At 47.9% G+C, this 18,573-nt stretch overlaps 1 protein-coding gene across 2 annotated transcripts in view; it reads left to right on the forward strand.

Annotated features, from left to right (window-relative positions):
• Positions 1–271: 271 nt before the first annotated feature.
• Positions 272–18,573, forward strand: part of ZCCHC14 (zinc finger CCHC-type containing 14) — a 57,325-nt gene continuing 39,023 nt past the window's right edge. For both annotated transcript variants that reach the window (XM_049110607.1, XM_049110609.1), the window contains exon 1: positions 272–868. In XM_049110607.1, coding sequence (XP_048966564.1) covers positions 293–868 — 576 coding nt within the window. In that variant the 5' untranslated portion in view covers positions 272–292. The remainder of the gene's footprint in view (positions 869–18,573) is intronic.

Raw genomic sequence — 18,573 nt, forward strand, 5'->3', positions numbered from 1 at the left:
CCCGGGCCCCCCCGGCGCCCCGCGCGCGCCCACCCGCCGGCCCCTGGCGGGGGTCCCGCCCGCGCCGCGCGCCCCCGGCCCCGGCCCCGGCCCCGGCCCCGGCGCGGCCCGCGGCGCCCGCCCGCCCTCGCCCGGCCCCGGCCCCGGCCCCGGCCCCGGCCCCGGCCCGCGCGCCCCCGGCCCCGGCGCGCCCCGGCCCCCCGCGCCCCCCGCCCGCGCCCGCGCCCGCCCGCGCCCCCGGTCCCGGCCGGCGGCCTCCGGCCCCGGGGCGCGGCGCGGCGCGGGCGGCAGCATGGTGGAGAAGCGCTGCCCGCTGCAGAGGGACGGCGTGTACCGCTGGTTCTCGGAGCTGCCGTCGCCGCAGCGCGTGGAGTTCCTGTGCGGCCTGCTGGACCTGTGCATCCCGCTCGAGCTGCGCTTCCTCGGCTCGTGCCTCGAGGACCTGGCCCGCAAGGACTACCACTCGCTGCGCGACTCGGAGATCAAGGCCAACAACCCCGCCGACCTGGGCAGCCTCACCAACCTGACGGACGAGGTGGTGCGCAGCAAGCTGCTGGTGTCGCTGGCGCTGCTGGGCTCGGAGCAGCGCGAGGCGGCGGGCGTGCTGTACCGCACGCTCACGCACATCGACTCCATCATCCACAACTACGGGCTGCAGCTCAACGAGGGCCGCACTGGCGATGAGTTCCTGCTGCTCTTCACCATGGCCTCCAACCACCCGGCCTTCAGCTTCCACCAGAAGCAGGTGCTGCGGCAGGAGCTCACGCAGATCCAGAGCAGCCTGAGCGGCGGCGGCGGCGGGGGCCACGGCGGCGGGGGCCACAGCGGCGGCAAGAGCGCGCTGCCCACCTGCCCGGCCTGCCACAAGGTGCGCGCCTCCGGGGGCCGTCGCGGGGCGCTCGGGCACGGGGACGCTCTGTCTGGTCAGAGTTCGCCGCCCCCTTGTGCCTTCTTGCCCCCCTATTCGGGCCCTGGGGCGGCAGAGAAGTTAGCCACCGCGTGCCCGGCTTCTCCAGATCGCTTTATGAGCAGGAAGGGAAGCCGCTGTCCAGGTGGGGGCGGGAACCTTAGCGGACGGCGGCCTCTGTGGCCTGTGCCCTTTCCTGGGGTGGGGGTCCCTGCCCCCGTGTCGGGTGCGAACACACGTTTGGAGCCTGGCATGCATGGAGTCTGCCCGCCTTTGTGGGAGCAGATCCCGGGGCTGCCCGGGTCCCAGGATGCTGGGCTTCTCAGGAATGTTAGCTTCACGGCTCTTGTCTCCAAACTAAACAGGAAGGGCCTTGTGGTCATCCACTTGGCCATGTGAACTTTGTCTCAATGTTTCAAAACTACATAAACATCAAGCGATCAGGGCTCAAACTCATTTTTCACAGCCTTCTGGGACCCAGTGCCAAGATGGTGCTCCAAGGAAAAGGGTTTGTCTTTCACCCAGTGTGGCGGGTGCTTGGATGACGCTGGGGCTCTAGGGGAAAAGGTTGCAGTCAGGACCAGCAGCTCTGCAGGCCTTTCTCCCACGTCTCAGCTGCTTGCAGTGGACACTTGGCTCCTCTGGTTTGCTGCTGTGGTTTTCAAGCTGTCTCTCAACCCCGGCTTGTGGTTTTGTTTCCTCTAAGGTCTCTAAGATGTGGCTGTGGCACCTACGTTGGTTTTAATCTCTGTCATATCTCTTTTTGGTGATGTTGAGCTCCGAGACTGTGGTTTCTCTTTAAATGTGTGTTTGAGTCCTGCTATAAATCTCATGGTGTGCCCAGAAAAATGATGTTCTAGCTACAACAAAGGGGAAGTGGTGTCCCAGGAAATGTGCTTGTCTGCAGGGGGCTCAGTCAGCTTTGGGGTGCTATTGGTACATCACCTGTTTGTGGGATCTCAGTCTCCGATGGCCTGGTCCATGTGCCACCAGCCTCTGTTTAGATGCCGAGCACTCACGGCTGGGGCGCTTTCTCCTGTTCTAGTCAGCTCTTGAAGGGGATTCTTTTGCGTATACAGATTTATCCTGTTATAAAAGGGAAAGATGGCCATTATTATTTTGATGGGGCAGAAGCTAGCCCTAGAATGAAAATAGGCTTTATAAGAGAGCCTTTCTGTCTAGTCTGAAATCCCTCTGATGACATGAAAGGCTGGCCTCCCCCTCCCCCCTGCCCACACACTCTGAACCAGCCAGCTGTGTGACCTTGGCCAGAATCCTGCCTCCTCTTGGTGTGTTTGTCTGTGGAGCAGAGGGCAGGTTACCTGCCTCCTGGGTGTATTGGAGCGCTATCTGAGGTCACGTGTGACATGCCCAGCAGATGTTCAGGGAGTCCTCCGTTCTCTGCCTGGTCTGTCCTCTCTGGGTTTTTATAGAGGAGTGCTGCCTTAGGCAAGGCACGTTATTAGAGAGTGAAATATTTACGTCTCAGAAAGTTCCTGTGTTCTAAATTGATTTTTAAGTAGTTACTTGGAGCTGACAGTTTTTTCTCCTTGTCCGTGGGAAATTCGAGAGTTCTGACCCTTAATTATGACATTATGGTAAGTTATCTTAAGGGCTGTTGCTTCCATATTTCAGAGCAGCCATGGCGTCTAACTTTCCCCATTCATGTAACTTTTAGGTCTGACGCACCCTTTGCTGCTTGGAGGCGGCTCCTCTGGTGGAATCTAACTTTGAGCGTTTTGCCTTAGCATCTCTGAATCTGACATTTACTGTGATCCTGGAAAGCAGCCCCTTTCAAGTTCTGCTTGCATTTCTTTTGTAAGCTGTTGTATTTTGTTTTGAACTTTTTGAGCTTAGAGGCTTTGTGTTTATCCTTTAGGGATAGAGACTTGAGTTTGGTTTTTTTCTTTGTTAAAAGCGATGGTTCTTACAATGATGTTTTCTGACAAGAGTCGTGATTTGCAATGGCATCTCCAAACCTTCACTGTTATTTGATAATCCTTCCTCCTTGGAGGACGAGCAGGTGTTTAAGAGTGTGAGTGAGGTAAAATAGATATTTTCGTGTCCAGAAAGGAAACAGTTGGGAGCAGCAAAGGTGATGGGTTGTGGTGCACTCAGCAGCTGACAGGTGCCATAGGTATGCTGCTCCTCGGGGTTCCCTGTGAGTTAGTGATAAAGGTCGCCTGGGACTCTCACTCTCTTCCTTTTTAAGTGAAAAGCTGTAGTCTGGAAGAAGTTTAATTTTATTCTTTGTAGTCTTTCATGTAAATGATAATGTGCTATGGGTAAATGCTTTTTTTTAAGTTTTTGAGAGTTAATTTTTAAAAAAATCATAAAACTCACCCTTTTGAAGCATAGTTTTTAATATATTTAAGTATATTATTAAAAAATTTAGTTTTAAATGTACTGACAGAGTTGTGTAACCATTACCGCTACCTACTTCCAGAACATTTTCATCACTCCCCAAACAAACCCCCGTACCTGTTTGTAGTCACTCTTCATTCCCTGTGCCCAGACCCTGGCAGCCAGTTCTCTGCTTTGTGTGTCTGCTTGTCCTGGACATTTTATGGAGGTAGAGCCACATGGTGTGTGGTCTTTCAAGTCTGGCTTCTTTCACTCAGGGTCACATTCTCAAGTTTATTTCTATTTTAGCATGTATCAGTGCTTTTCTGCTTTTTTAGGGTCATATAGCATTCACGATATGGATGGACCCTGTTTCATTTATCTGTTTGTTGATGGACAGTGGGCTTGTTGCATGTGCTTATGTTTAGGCATTTTTTGCCCCTGTGGCTAGTAGGCTCTTGTTTTCATCCCTTATAGCTGACAGTTACCGAGTCACCTTGGGAATATCATCCATGTGTGGCCATGCTGAGGGACTCCCCTGTGGTGGTGAGAGCCCATGGGGGGACACGGGGCACAACGTGGCTCCCCAGGACCATGGCTGATGGTGGCAGAGGGCGTGCTGTTCTGAGAGGGAGGTGCGGTGCCATGGGCTTGGTGCAATGCTGGGGGAGCCAGGGTGGCAGGAAGCGGCTCCCACCACGGTGTTTTCGGAATCTCATGACAGGGTCACAACCGGATAACTCGATGAGGTTGATTGTTTTGAGTGGGTGCTGCACCTTTTGAAAGCGCCCGCCGTGGGGATGGTGGTCCTCCATGGGGTGTGCTCCTGTGGCTTCCACCTGGTGCGCTCTAGGGTAAGTGCCATGGGTGGGGGTGGGGTGGCACACAAATCCTGTGAGTGCAGTTGCTAACGAGGCGCCAAGCTGGCTCTGTCGCATTGCTTCCCGCAAGCTGTTGAAAATCTTGGAGGTTCAAAGGTGGCATCTCGGGAGTTTGTGCTCTGCTGGCCCCTCTTGGCCTCTCCCCGAAACTCTGCCTGGTGCCCCAAGAGTGATGTAGCAGGCCACAGGAAGGGACTTTGGCCGGGCAGCCCTTGTTCTCGCTGATGGTTGCCCGAGGAGCTGTGATCTCGAGGCGTTGCGATGGCTCTGCCTTCAGTGCCTATGCTCCGGGCTCCCTGGGCAGCAGGGAGCCTGCGAGGACTGGGCGCGTAGACTCAGGCCTGCCCTCTGAGCCCAGTCTGGCTGCCTTGGCTTCCCCTGCTCTGTTTATGACGCTACGGGGGATGATGTCCTAGCCTGGTTTTGGCCAGTTTTTGTAGGCCCACGGACTGCCCTCTTTCTGCTGAGGTCCATGATAGGGTCATTGAGATGAGCTGGGATGCAGGATTGTTTGGCGGTGGCAGTGTTGCCCCTCCATGGAATTGCGCCCCTGATCACATCCACCTGGGGCTGCACCGTAGGCTGAGCTGCCCACAGGGCCCTCCATTTCTGCCCCTTGGCCTCCGGCGGCATCCAGGCTGCGAACCGTTGTGTGCGCTAGTGCCCGTTTGCTGTGTCCAACCTCGCTACCGCTAGGGCTCTTGCTCTAGCTGGCGTTGTGCAGTGCAGCTGTGGAAACTGCACATCTCCTGTTAGCTTCTACTAGGGAGAATGATGCGGTGTTCCATATGTGGTTAGCAGGTGATCACACATAAACGTCCACGTCGGCCTTGTTTCTGCAGTGTTGGGTGTCCACCAGTTCCCTGGGCTTGGCTTCATTTCACCCAGACTTCATTTATCTTTCTTTTGGACTGAGGACATTTGGGATTCATATATTTTTTTCCCGGCAAATCAACAGAGGCGTCTTTTGACCTCAGAAGCAAGCTAGTAGAACATTTCTGTTTGTTCATTTGGTGGCTGCTGACCTCCCAGAGACTGTTAGTAACAAAGAATTCCTATGATGTTTAAGGAAAATAGTTTCTATGTAAGTGTTTTTTTTCTTTTTTTCCAATCTTAGATTGTATTTCAGAAAAAAGGTCCCTTGGATGTGTCTTTTTTTTTTTTTTTTTTCTTTTTTTTTTGAGAAACCACCATTCAGGACACCAGTTCTCTCATGACTTTGAGAACTGTTGCCACAAGCTCTCCAGTGAGTTTAGAGATCATTGAGGGTTTCTGATTTTGGACTCCAGCCCTGACGTTCAGAGTAGTATCAGCAAGCTGGCTCCTCTCCCCTCTCCACAGAGCTTTGCGTGTGCAGAGACCCGCCACGTTCTAGAGCTGCCTCCTGTCATGGTGGAAAGCCATCATCAAGAGCTTCAAGAGATATGTTAATTCTTTTTCTTTTATTCTTTTTGTTGTTAGAGCCAGAGTTTATTCAGGCACTCTTCTATTAAATGGATGGGCATAAAATAGGTTCATTCTTAGGCAGTTTGTTTTGTTCTGAGTTACGAAACCTGAGGCTATTTAGAGTGAAGACGACTGAATATCTTTCCCATAAACTCATGCTCTATCGGCCACTTGTAATCTGTGATCTGGGCGTAATGAAGTGGGCCTAGACTTGCGCAGACCTGTGTGTGGCTCTATCTCTGAAACAGCGATGAGCTCTCTGGGCCTTCTGTCATAGGCTGGTCCCTCAGACTCTGTTCTGGTCACATCTTTCGGTTTCCTTGGGGATATTGTTAGCTCAGGTGTCTGAACTTGGTCATTTCTTGACCTTCCTGCCTCCCCCTACGTCAGTCTCCGACCTCCATTTCTCCACTGGGTGCATCACTGTGGTCGTGGCTCCTTCCTCCCAGGTTGTCCGCATCCGTCAGCCGCTCTTCTGTCTCCCTTCCTCGCCAAGTCCTCCACTAGCTGACCTCGTTCCTACTTGCCAGGGCTAGACCCATTTTAACAATTCGGTGTGTCTCCTTCTGACATGTTAATGTACATGTAAACATACACATGTTCTTTTTTTTTTTTTTAAAGATTTTATTTATTTATTCATGAGAGACACAGAGAGAAGCAGAGACACAGGCAGAGGGAGAAGCAGGCTCCATGCACCGGGAGCCCGATGTGGGATTCGATCCCGGGTCTCCAGGATCGCGCCCTGGGCCAAAGGCAGGCGCTAAACCGCTGCGCCACCCAGGGATCCCACACATGTTCTTCTAAAACATTCTGCGTCCATATTTAAATACAGGATCTTCCAACAGCTGCTGTTCTGCACGCTACCCACCCCACCCCCCAAGTGATAGACTAGAGCCAGTTCACCTTTAGCTTATGCCGTGGCCTCCTAGAACCTGGCTTTTACCCCCAACTTCTTTGGTTAAATCTATTTTTAGTAAAGGGAACTCAGTAATCTCTTAATTAAAAGAAAAATTATAATATGATCAGAGGTAAATATTGAAAAAATACAAAAGGATACTCAGTGAAACATCTCCCTTCTCTACACACACACATCAGAGAAGGGCACACAGGACCTTTTGAGGTGTGGGCAGTTTTCTGTTTCTTTACCTTGATGCTGATGCCTGTTATTTCACATTTTAAAAAACAAGATTTCGTACCCTTTTCCCAGTCATCTGGTTCTCTGCTCCTCTTTGTTCCTTATAGAACCTTCCAGAGAAACTTGCTCTGTATTTACAAGTAGGTGCCTGTTGTAGGTACCCCCACACGGGTCTGTGCCTTGCTTTCTTCTGGCAGCTGTTCCAGATGTACAGTCCACATCAGGCTGGGAGCATCTTCATTCTGGTTTAGGGCAAGCTACTTTAGTGAATCCCTGCTGGTGGACATTTGGTTCCCACGTTACTGTCACAAACAACTCGTCATCTACGGATCATGTACGTGTCACATGACAAACAGGATGGGTGGCCTTTCACGTTTCGGCAAGTGTATCTGTGGACTAGAATCCTGGAAATGGGATTGATGGCAGGCCAAAGGGTGTGTGCCTCTAGTGATTTTAGATCCTGGGGTAGCCCACCTCTGGTACCCCCACAGCAGTGTGAACGTGAGTGCCTGTGCCTATGCCTCTGAGCACCGTGGGGTGCATGTCCTGCCCGTGGCTGTGGGGAAGAACCTGTTGGGGTGCTAAGGGTGCTCCAGGTTTGTGTTTTACTGTGAGGTTGAACGTTTCTTCAAGTGAGCTTTTTTTTTTTAGCAAGCTCTCCGTATCCTTTGCCTGTTTCTGTTGAGTTGTTGGTCTTTTCTTTATTGTTTGTTAGGATCACTTTAAGTTTCAAGGAAAAGATCTTTTTATCTTTAGTAGAAGTGGGCCAGAATCTGTTTTCCTGTTTTTTTTTCCTGCCTGTTGACTTTAACATGAAGCTCCTCTTTTGTGTCCCTTTTACCCATCTCATACAGCTTCTGGGTTTTGTGTCATAATTAGACATGTATTCTACTTTATGCATTGCACAGATCATGATATGCATGATGGATTATGGTCAGGCACGCGTTATGCAATGTATATTGTGAAAGCATTCCCTGTGGTGTCTTCTGGTACAGAACTTGTGTGGCTTCTCATCTTACATTTCACAGATCCATCTGGAATTTATTTGGTGTAAGGTAGGGAGCTAGTTTTATATTTTCCGAATGAAAACCCAGTTGTCCCAGTGCCATTTGTTGAATAATCCATCTTTTCCCTCTCACATTTGAAGTGATACCTTTGCTTGCATGCTGCCTGCCATCCCCTTGTTGATGTGGGTTTACCTCTAGACAGTATGTATTTGGTTTCACTGATGTCTTTATCTGGATGGCCTCTGATTTGCCGGGTTCATTGCATGCTTTTCAGTCCTTATCTTTCTTATCTCCCCATACGATGGAATATCCCAGGGAGGGTGGGTGTGTGTGTGTGTGTGTGTGTGTGTGTGTGTGTGTGTTTTAAGCAAGTATGGTTGTGGAGGTGCTTCCCCCAGATGCTAGCTTTCAGGAGTCTGGGCGCGCCCTGAGCACCCTGCTGAGAGTCTCCTGCCCCATTCATTCCCCCACACTGCTGATTTTCCTCTCATTTCTCTGAGTGTTCTCAGTTTCTCTCAGCTCTCCTGCCCTTTTCATGCTGATGTTCTCACTGATGAATCTAAAATTTGCATGCTCAACTAGATCTGAGCTCCAGCTGGAGGTTCTGGGTAGCTCAGTATGTCCAAAGGCATACTTCCATCTAACTCTACTTGACTGCTGCACCCCAGTCCCTCAGCCAGAAGCGCATGCCTCTCCTATAGTTGCCTTCTCTCCTGGTCCCCCAGTTACCAGGCCCTCCACGTCTTTGCAGGTTTCTTTTCTGCTGATACCACCACGGCCCAAGTCAGTGTTTCCCGTCTGTTCTTCTCTGTCTCTTTATCCCATCACATTTGACATGATGGTCCCATATATGGCACACTTCTGTGGAGGCGGACTTAGATTTTGGGCCATTTGCCAGAGAGCCAGGGCGTAGATTAAAATAGTCTTCAGGGAACAAGCACAACTCTAGCCTCGTGTAACTCCATTCCTTCCCCTGAGTCAAGAACGCACACTGGCATGCAAGTGAGTGATCACCTCCTTTTAGAATTAAGCTGATGTCATTGTTTAAAGTTTACAAGAAACAACTTGTCGCTGCTGTTTTGTTTTTTAATTATATTATCTAGAAATTTTAGTACCTTAACTCTTAAAAATAACATTGACATGTCCACCTTCTCACCTTGAGCAGGGTCTCGTCTATGACAATCAGTCACCTGACCTGGGTCTTGTCTGCTGTGACAACCCGTCCCCCCGGCCTGGGTCTAATCAACTATGATAACCTGTGCCTTTGGTCTGTGTCTAGTCTACTATGACAACCTGACCCCCTGGTCTGGGTGTAGTCTACTATGACAACCTGTCACCCCTGGCCTGGGCCTACTTTACTCTGAAAACCCATCCTCCTGGCCTGTGTCTAGTCTACTTTGACAACCTGTTCCCCTGCTCTGGGTCTAGTCTATTATGACAACCTGTCCCCCTGACCTAAGGATAAGCTACTATGACAGCTCATCCCCCTGGCCTATAGTCTGTTATGACAACCCGACCTCCCTGGCCTGGATCTAGTCTGCTATGACAACCTGTCCCCTGGCCTAGGTCTAATCTACTATGATAACCCATCCCCCTTGCCTGTTTCTAGTCTACTGTGATAACCTATCCCTCTGGCCTGATTTTAGTCTACTATGATAACCTGTCCACCCTTGGCCTGGTTCTAGTCTACAATGACAACCCGGCCCCCTGGCTCCACTCTTAGCCTCTTACAATGGGTCCCAAGGTGTCCCTGAAATGCTCTTGGTAAGATGCCTACAGAATTCTTGCTCTCTTACATGCAGATCTTAGCATGGCATGCCACTTGTCTATACTCACCTTTGTCTATACTTGAGGTTCTTTATGTTTACTGCAGTCTCTCTTTCCTCTGAGCCTTTGTAGATACTGTTTTCTCAGATAGGACACCTGGTACCTGGGGCTCTCCAACCCCCAGTTCTTGGCTCACATTTATAAGCCTTTTGTGGCCTCCACTATATTGAAGTGGGTTTCATTAAATTTCTATCACCAGACTTTGACTTACTGGAGGACAGAGGCTGTCTCTCAGTCCAGAGCCCTGTGATCCCTGCCACCCAACAGGGGATGTGTCCTGAACATCTGTGAGAGCCAAATGGGAGGGAGGTGTTGGTTGTTTATGAAAGGCCACTCTAGTGAAAAATTTTTTTCCTTCCTGCTTTGCTTTTCTGTGGTCCTGTCAGTAACGCATGTTACCAAATCACACTCTTCCTTAATTGCTTTTGTGGCTGTTTCTCTTATGCATTGCATAGTTGTGAATTCTAGTGAATTTTTTTTAACATAAGTATCCTACTTTATTATTTTTCAAAAGCTGGCATGTAAAAGCTTCCCCTAGGAGCAACTCTCTGTGCATGATAGTTTGAATGGTATTACTCCATGACAGAATCAAGTGTATGGATTAGTCTGCTGGGTGATGGAAAGACATTACCTCCCTGGTACTTTGTAGACCTGAGTCCTATGACTTTGCTGTTGGAGTGGTGTTGGCAGCCTTAGCAGTAAGGCTGTTGTGATTATAGTTCTCTCGGGTTTACAGAAGTATAGATCATGTTAAGGCTTGGTATTATAGTTTGCTATGGAATGACAATAAACCAAACAACTGTTCATCATGCCAATTAAAGTGTAGTTTATATTTTTCTATGCTTTCAATAGGAACATAGATTAATTAGAAGGGAGTGTTACAGAGTCATGTCCTAATTATTTGGGACTTTTATGTAAAAGCTTCAGTAGAATTACTAGAAAGAAATTGTATCCTCAGGTTTCTTACTGAGTCACAGTGAATCTAATTAAAACATGTATATGTAGGAACTACTTCTGGAAATACAGTCTAGACTAGAAAAAATAACTTTGTGAAAGGAGGAGAATTAATTTATGGGTAAGAGGCTCCCTTCTCCCATCTCTTTTGGGCATTTCAACAAAATATAAAATCTTGGGAATAATGCTACCAATCTAGCCCTAGTAGAGTTAGTGAAATCAGTGAGACACTTTGAAAGTCCCTGGTCTAGGAGTGGTGTGATGGCACTGAGTGGTGTGTGTGCCAGACCTGGACACCATTCATGCTCAGCTGCAATCTGGAGCCCACACAGGATTTGAGCATGGGGTTCTCCTCACTGCAGCTTCCTGGCAGGTGAGTTTTCTTGGGTGGGCACTTCTGCACGGTGTGGGACTTCGGAGAACACTGGCTGTGGGGGTGATTCTCTTTATTTGAAAGATGAGGTATGAGGCTCATAAGCTGGTGTACTATTGACATTTGTGTTGAGGAGGCTGATTTGCCTATCAAACCGATTTCTTCTTTCAGAATTATCAATAGAGGAAGGAGAGAACAGGTAGTGGGAGGGAATGATGCCAGTGTTTGCCATGCGCAGGCACTGCTCTGTGAGCTTCCCACGTATTTCTTTAGTCCTCAGAACAACTCTGAGTCCCCATCTGTCTTTGTCCTCATTTTAGCAGTGAGAAGGCAGACACCAAGAGGTTAAGTGTAAGTAATTTTGCCGAAGGTGACATTAGTAAGTGGCTATTTTTATTATGAGAAGCCAAAAGTATATTTAACAATGTTTTCACTTTATCGTTAAAAGTGAGCGGGAGAAGCAAAGATGGTGATAGGAGAAGAGGGCTTCTGGGGTGTGTGGTGGCCCTGGTGGCCTGGCACTGGCAGTGCACGTGGTATGTGTGGACTCCCTCTGTGCTGTCGTGAGAGCACAGTCCTACCCACACCACCTACGGTCTTCACTTCTGCTCTTCCAGCTGCCGCAGGGGGATCCTCAGCGCCCCAGCTCCTCACAGCCGGTGCTTGGTGAGACACACACCCTTCACTGTGCCTTTTCAGGGTTTTTTTTTTTTTTTTTTCAATCATCTGAGCTTCAGTAAACGTGTGCAACTCAGTATCCCAGCCCTGTTGAGGTGAACGTTCCTGTCACTGCCTTTTCCCAGTCAGTTCTCAGGCCTCCTCCTCCCTCCCACCTTTAATGGTGGTTTCTTCTGTTCCATGATGTCCCAGCATTGATCATTGTTGCCTGTGCTAGAACTTCATTTTAAGTGGAATCCTGGAATTCCATTTTAGCTCTTGGCTCTCAGCATGCCACATTGCATTCTTTTTATGGTTGTCTGGGTGGGGGTCATGGCACGTATTTTTAACTTTCCATGACCCACCTCGATGGAGCAAGAGCTGCCTTGCTTGTCGTGAAATGTAAGACTCTTGACCTAAATCGCGACCGCTTACCTTCTTGGCCCTTCATGCTGTGGCCATCATATGTTGCACTTCTACATGTGCTGGGCATCCCAGCAATAGATACCACAGCCCTTTTGCTTTATTTATTTTTTTATTTTTTGAAGATTTTATTTATTCATGAGAGACACAGAGAGAGAGGCAGAGACACAGGCATAAGGGGAAGCAGGCTCCCTGCAGGGAGCCCAATGTTGGCCTTGATTCCAGGATCCCAAATGTAGACCTGAGCCAAAGGCAGACACTTAATCACTGAGGCAGCCAGGTATCCCAGCACTTTTGCTTTAATACAGATGTATTCTTAAAAATTAAGAAAATACAGTCCTATGTTTACCCACATATTTGCTAATCCCAGTGCTTTCCGTTCCTCACTGAAGAGCCAGTTTGTTACTATGTCCCTTCAGTCTGGAAAACTTTCCTCCAGCATTTTTTGGAGTCTGGGTCTGTGGATTACAAATTCCCTTAGATTTCTTTCATCCAAGAATGTTTTGCTTCTACCTGTGTCATGACAGGGCATTTTCACTAGATGTAGGTGTCTTTGTTGACAGCCCTCCTCCAGCATTTAGAAGAAGGGAGGCCCACTACTGGCATGTCTTTCTGGCTCCTGCCGAGGCCCAGTGGTGTGCCCACCTGCACTGTCAGTGTGGGGCGGCCTGGCTATGATGTGGCCCAGTGCCATTTGCTTGAATTGCTCTTGTTTGGTGTTCTCTGAAATTATTGGATCTGTAAGTTCATGTCTTTTACTAATTTTGGGAAATTTTCATTCAGATTTCTCTGGTTTTTCCTGCCTCAGTGTCTCCTTCCTTTTGGGACTCCCGCGGTAGAAATATTAGGCCTTTTGATGTTATCCCACAAGTCCCAGAACCTTTTTCTTTTCTTTTCCAATTTTGTTGTTGTTGTCTCTTTTTTCAGATTGGACAATTTGACTTGATCTGTCTTGAAATTCTTCAAGTCTTGGGGCAGCCCCGGTGGCTCAGCAGTTTAACGCCTGACTTTGGCCCAGGGCCTGATCCTGGAGACCGGGGATCGAGTCCCGCCTCGGGCTCCCTGCATGGAGCCTGCTTCTCCCTCTGCCTGTGTCTCTGCCTCTCTCTCTCTCTCTCTCTGTCTCCCATGCATAAATAAATAATATCTTAAAAAAAAAAAAAAAAGAAATTCTTCAAGTCTTCTGTTAATTTCCAAACTGCTGTTAAGCTTATCTAATGGATTTTTTTAGTTCAGGAATAGCATTTTTTTTTTTCATTTTAGGATTTCTATTTTAACTCTTCTTTATGATTTTAAGGCTTTATTATTTATTTAGAGCAGTTTTAAGTGCACAGAAAAATTGAACATCATAACCACCCAAAGTCTGTGGTTTATATTAGGGTTCACTCTTGGTGTGGTAGAAGTTGTGAGTTTGGACAAATGTATGACAGGTGTCCACCACTGTGATATCCCATGGAGTATTTTCACTGTCCTTATAGTCCTTAGTCTGAGCCTGTTCACACTTCTCCAGCCCCTGATCTTTCTCACCCTCTCCATAGTTCTGGCTTTGCAGAGTACCATCCATTTGGGGTCGTGCTGGGTATAGGCATTTTCAGGTATGCATTTTATTTTCCTCCATGCCTTTTCATGACTTGACAGCTGCTTTTTTTTTTTTTTATTGCTGAATAATAATCCATTGTGTGGGTGAACACACGTGTCCATGTGTTCATTTGTGTTCACCTACTGTGGAACATCTTGATTGCTTCCTGAATTTTCATATCTTAAGGATTTTCCTTTCTATCCTGAGATGTCCTTTTTTTTATGTATCACAAACATTTTCTTTTATGTTGTTGAACTTGATTATAATGGCCACTTAATGCTGCTTGCCTCTGATTCCAGCATATGATTCATCTTCTGCCTGTCTCCTTTTCTTCTTTGTATGGGTCACGTTCTTGTTTCTCTACATGTCTAGGAATTACAGATTGCTTCTTGGATTTTTATCTGGATTTTGTTGGGTCCGTCCTTTTTTTATCCTCTTTTTTTTTTTTTTTTAAGATTTTATTATTAGAGAGACAGCATGAGCAGGGGAGCAAGGGTTGGCAAAGGGAGAAGGAGAAGCAGATGCCCTACTAAGCAGGGAGCCCCATGTGGGGCTCAACCCCAGGACCCTGGGATCATGACCTGAGATGCTTAACCAACTGAGCCACCCAGACACCCCAGACATGTTCTGCTTCTGAAGCACTCCTTTGTCAAGGACTGGTCCCTCACTTTGCTACCAGATTCTGGTAGCAGAATTTACCAGATTCTGATCTCTGGCTCCTCAAGTTGCTAGGCTCCTCAAGTTGGATCTGAGCTTCATCTGCTGCTTTTTCTGGTGAGGACTGGGCCTGCAGCACATAACACTCCACCAGTGCAAATCTCTTTTTTCCAAGTGTAGACCTTCTTTTAGTTTCTGCCTGCTTTGGGTCATGTTCAGTTTATTGTTTTTTATACTTTGTCCAGAGCTTATGGTTATCTGCAAGAAAGTTGGTCCAAATAATCAGCCATGATCAAAAGTACAACCACCTGCTTTTGGTAATGCACGTGTTGTAAATACGGGCCATGTGTTGTAGAAGGGATTAACTCTCTCTAAGGAAGTGTAGCTTGAAGGAGTGTTTTACAGTAACTGTGACATTTGTCCTTACAAAGAATGAGGCTCTGTGTGGAGGAGAAAGGAGCTGGCCTGGTGCCGTTTGAAAATGTAAGTGGGGTGATTATTAGGTGTTCTGGTCCTGAGTAGGTGCTGAGGAGCTGAGAGTGACCTGGGCTAGGGAATGTGGAAGGGCAGCTGGGGCTCCTGTAGGCAAATACCATTTCCCTGTTGGATGCAGGGTCTGGTTATAACTGCTATAGGAGGTAAATTTTTAATTTCTTGACCTCAGTGTCTTTTCTTTTCAGTCCAGTTGAGCCCTTTCTGGCCTGACCTTTCCCTGCATGGCTAACCATAGGGGCCTGGTCTCTGACTCCCTGAGCAGCTTTGCCTTGCTCCTAATAGGCGTCCAGTCAAGACTCATTAAATAGAATTTGTGGCTTCTAAGGACCTAAAACCCAGGGGCATGTTTTACTGACTTTCTGGACCTTTGATACACTCTGTTCTCCTCCAGATGCTTCCTGCTCATTTCTAGCTGGTTTTAGTGCTTATCCTTTCCCATCCTGGATGTCTGAATGCTCTGTAACTGAACTATCATGGCCAGTATCTCTTGGGGGTCATAAAGCAACCATTTTAATGTGCTAACAGCTCTGAATGGTTCATCTTAGCAGTTGAATATTACATGGGGAACCAAAATGGTCATTATAGCACAGTTTACTTACTTCTGTTAGACACTGAGCCAGTTTCTTCAAGAAAACCTCAATATTTAAACTACTTTTGGCCAAAATATGTAGAATAACAGTCCTGGGTATATATGCACTTAACATCTGAAGTCCTGAAGGTAGACACAGCCCGCAATGGGTGCCTGAGGCTGACCTTTTGGAGGTGGGGTGCATGAGTGGAGCCCTGCCTGAGCTGGCCTGGGACAGATGCAGGCTGTGGCCCGTCCTCCTGAAGCCATGGCCACTCCTTACCATCTTCCATACGACCCTGGTCACGGGATTCAAGTTTTCCTGGAAGGTGGAGGGATTGTTTTCCTGAATGTATTGTTTTATATTTACATGCAGTGTTGCCCTTGAATTTATTAAGATTGGGTTGTTCTCGTGTGACGGCGCCTTTTAAATTCCTGTCACTCGCTCTTTCCTGCTAACCTTGTACCTTGTACCTTTCTCTAGCAACGGGCAGTTTCTTTTACTCCCCTCCTCACACCTTAAATTTGCTGCCTCTTCTCTGGAGAATACAGCAAGCCTGCTGGCATTGTATTTAAAGTGCATATCTGACTGAGACGCTGGCAGTGTGGCTGTTGGGATGGAAGCCTCTGTGCTACACCTGCTCCTCGGCTGTGCCTCTGTTTGCTGAGCACCTGCTATGTGATGGGTTCCAGAAGAGCCACTTTCTAGGTACTAGCTGCTCTGGTCCTGCACAAGCCAAGGAAGTGGCTTAGGCTGCAGCTTTGATGCCCGTCTATAGGTTTGTGTAGCTGGAAGTCTCATTTTTAGCCAATTAGGGCTCCTGACTTTGAATCCATGCTGAGTCTGCACTGTAGAGTCTCTGGGTTTGCAGAGCTGTTTGTGTCTGCCCCCTCCCCGCCTCATTCTAGTTTAATTGGCCTGTTGGGGGTGCCCTGGAGTCATAATTTATGAGGGATTCTCAAGTGTGCACATTAAGGGCTGGGAGCTCCTGGTAGAGGCTGCTTTGCTCTGAAGGCTGCTGGTGGAAGGATTTGGTTTTATAGTCACTTTGCCAGGACTTAATTGGCCAAGTACTTGGTACCTTTTGCCGAGATTTTGAGCGGAGATCTTTTTTCTGTCTTTTGTAATGAGTACAGCTCTAGGGTAAGAGATTTTTAAAAGGAATATTTTTACATAGAGAACGGTTTCTGGTTAGCATTGGCTTTCACTTGGCCTAAGTCAGCAAATAGCTTTCACTACTAAACTATCTATTTTCCTTCTCTGGTTTTTAGAGACACATAATTACTATTTTAGTAAAATGCTTACAAATCACTTTTCTTTTTGATTTTATGTATTTTTTTCCCACTGAGTTAAAAGTATTTAACAGATGATACTCTTTCCTGTATGGAGGTGGGTTACTTGGAAAACAATGAAAATAAATGAGTGTGTCTGTCAGCACTCTGGAGCTCATGTCTGTGCCTGAGGGCCCTGGCCCCTGCTGCCCCTTGGCTTTCATAAGCTTCAAGCAGGGAGGCAGGGAGACCTTCTGCCTTGGCGCTCCACACCGTCAGTTCCGTGCCTGGAAGGTCCTAGGGCATTAGCGGTGCGGTCCCTGGACCCAGTGTCCATGCCCCACCCCTTCGAATTGTCTTAGTTGTTCCCTTGTCTGCCCTGCATGTCCGGTCCCCTGGCAGCATCTACCCTACCTGTCCTAGCCCTGAGCACCTCTGAGAGCCTCAGGGTGAGCCCTTTGGTTTTAGAAGCTGCTTCTGTTTTACTGTGTTGTGTTCCTGTCTCGTAGGAAGTTACTTAGGCTGAGACCTAATAGCGTCTAACTCTTGTTTCTAGTTGTAACAGTAACTGTTCCTTGTGGAAAAATTGGAAAATCGAAAAATATTTGTAGAAAATCACCCAAAGATCATAAACTCTGTCAGTATTGTGGTACATTTTCTTCTGTCTTCATTGCCTTTGGATATGTGCTGTTGACATGTTCTACATTCTGCCTCATTCCCGGGAACTGAGCGTGAGCATTCCCATGCCTTTTGTTTCTAAAATTACCTTTTCAAGGCTGCATAATATTCAATCCTCTGGATGTGAATTTATTTACATATTTAGATATTCATCTTGCTGGGTATATAAAGCTACAATGAACATCCTTGTGCACAAAGCTGTGACTGTATCATTTGCTGGGCTTAGGATAGGTTATTATTCCCAGAGGGATTAGTAGATCCAGAGTTGCTGTGTAGGTGTCATTAAAGATTACTACGTACACCTAATTTTTGTGAAGACAGTTGACCCATTTTGCACTTGGTAGTTGGGGCTGAGATTGCTCCCATTGCAACAGTAGGAACAATAACTCTTAAGAATGTTCTGTCGAATTGTACTTCAAAAATGATAAATGATCTTTTTAGCTGTTATGTGCTAGTTTTAGAATAGGTGATCACTTGTCATGGTAGAGTCCATTTTTAAGTGGCATGTCTATTTGGAGAAGGGAGCCTCCAGCTTCTGGCGAAGGGGCCATAGATACAGGTGGCTGTCTGTCTGGAGCTCGTCCCAGGGTGTGTGTCGCCAGCATGTCTATGCCTGTCTGCCCTGCTGCAGGCATAGACTGTTGAGTTGATTTGCCCTTAGGGAGAGTCAGCCTCTTGGAAGAGGTTCTCTGCCAGGACGTCAGAGGTGTGTGTCTCTTTCAGGTGTTCTTGTAGAGCTGGTCTCTGCCAGGGGGCTTGAGTCTCTTCCACAGGATCCCAACCAGACTCGCAGCCGCAGGAGCAATAGCAGTTGACCTTATATTGAATGTTGACTGTTTGCCCAGCACATTACTTTTCTTTTTTTTTTTTCTTTTTTCTTTTTTAAAAGATTTTATTTATTTATTCATGAGAGACACAGAGGGAGGCAGAGACATAGGCAGAGAGAGAAACGGGCTCCTCGCAGAGAGCCGGATGTGGGACTTGATCCTCAGACCTGGGATCACACCCTGAGCTGAAGGCAGACACTCAATCGCTGAGCCACCCAGGCATCCCAGCACATTACTTTCAATGTATTTTTTTATACTTGTCACAAAGCCCTGAGGAGGCAGGCACCGTTATCCCCACTTTGCATTGGGGAAGACTGGACCTGAGTGAGGTCTCAATGATCCTGGCCATCGTTGCAGCAAGCATGGGCTGCTTCTGCCAGCGCTGTGGCTTCTGTAGGCAGACTCTGCTGTGCTGGGAGTTGACCTGCACAACCAACTAGTGAAGCTTGGTAGCTGCAGGACTGCCCCTACTGGTCTGGTGACCTTAGGGAAATTCCTGATGGAGGGCCAGTTGCTCCTACTGTTCAAGTGGAGAGGATTACAG

This window comes from Canis lupus, chromosome 5 (genome assembly GCF_003254725.2).
Source record: "Canis lupus dingo isolate Sandy chromosome 5, ASM325472v2, whole genome shotgun sequence".
Classification (NCBI taxonomy): Eukaryota; Metazoa; Chordata; class Mammalia; order Carnivora; family Canidae; genus Canis; species Canis lupus.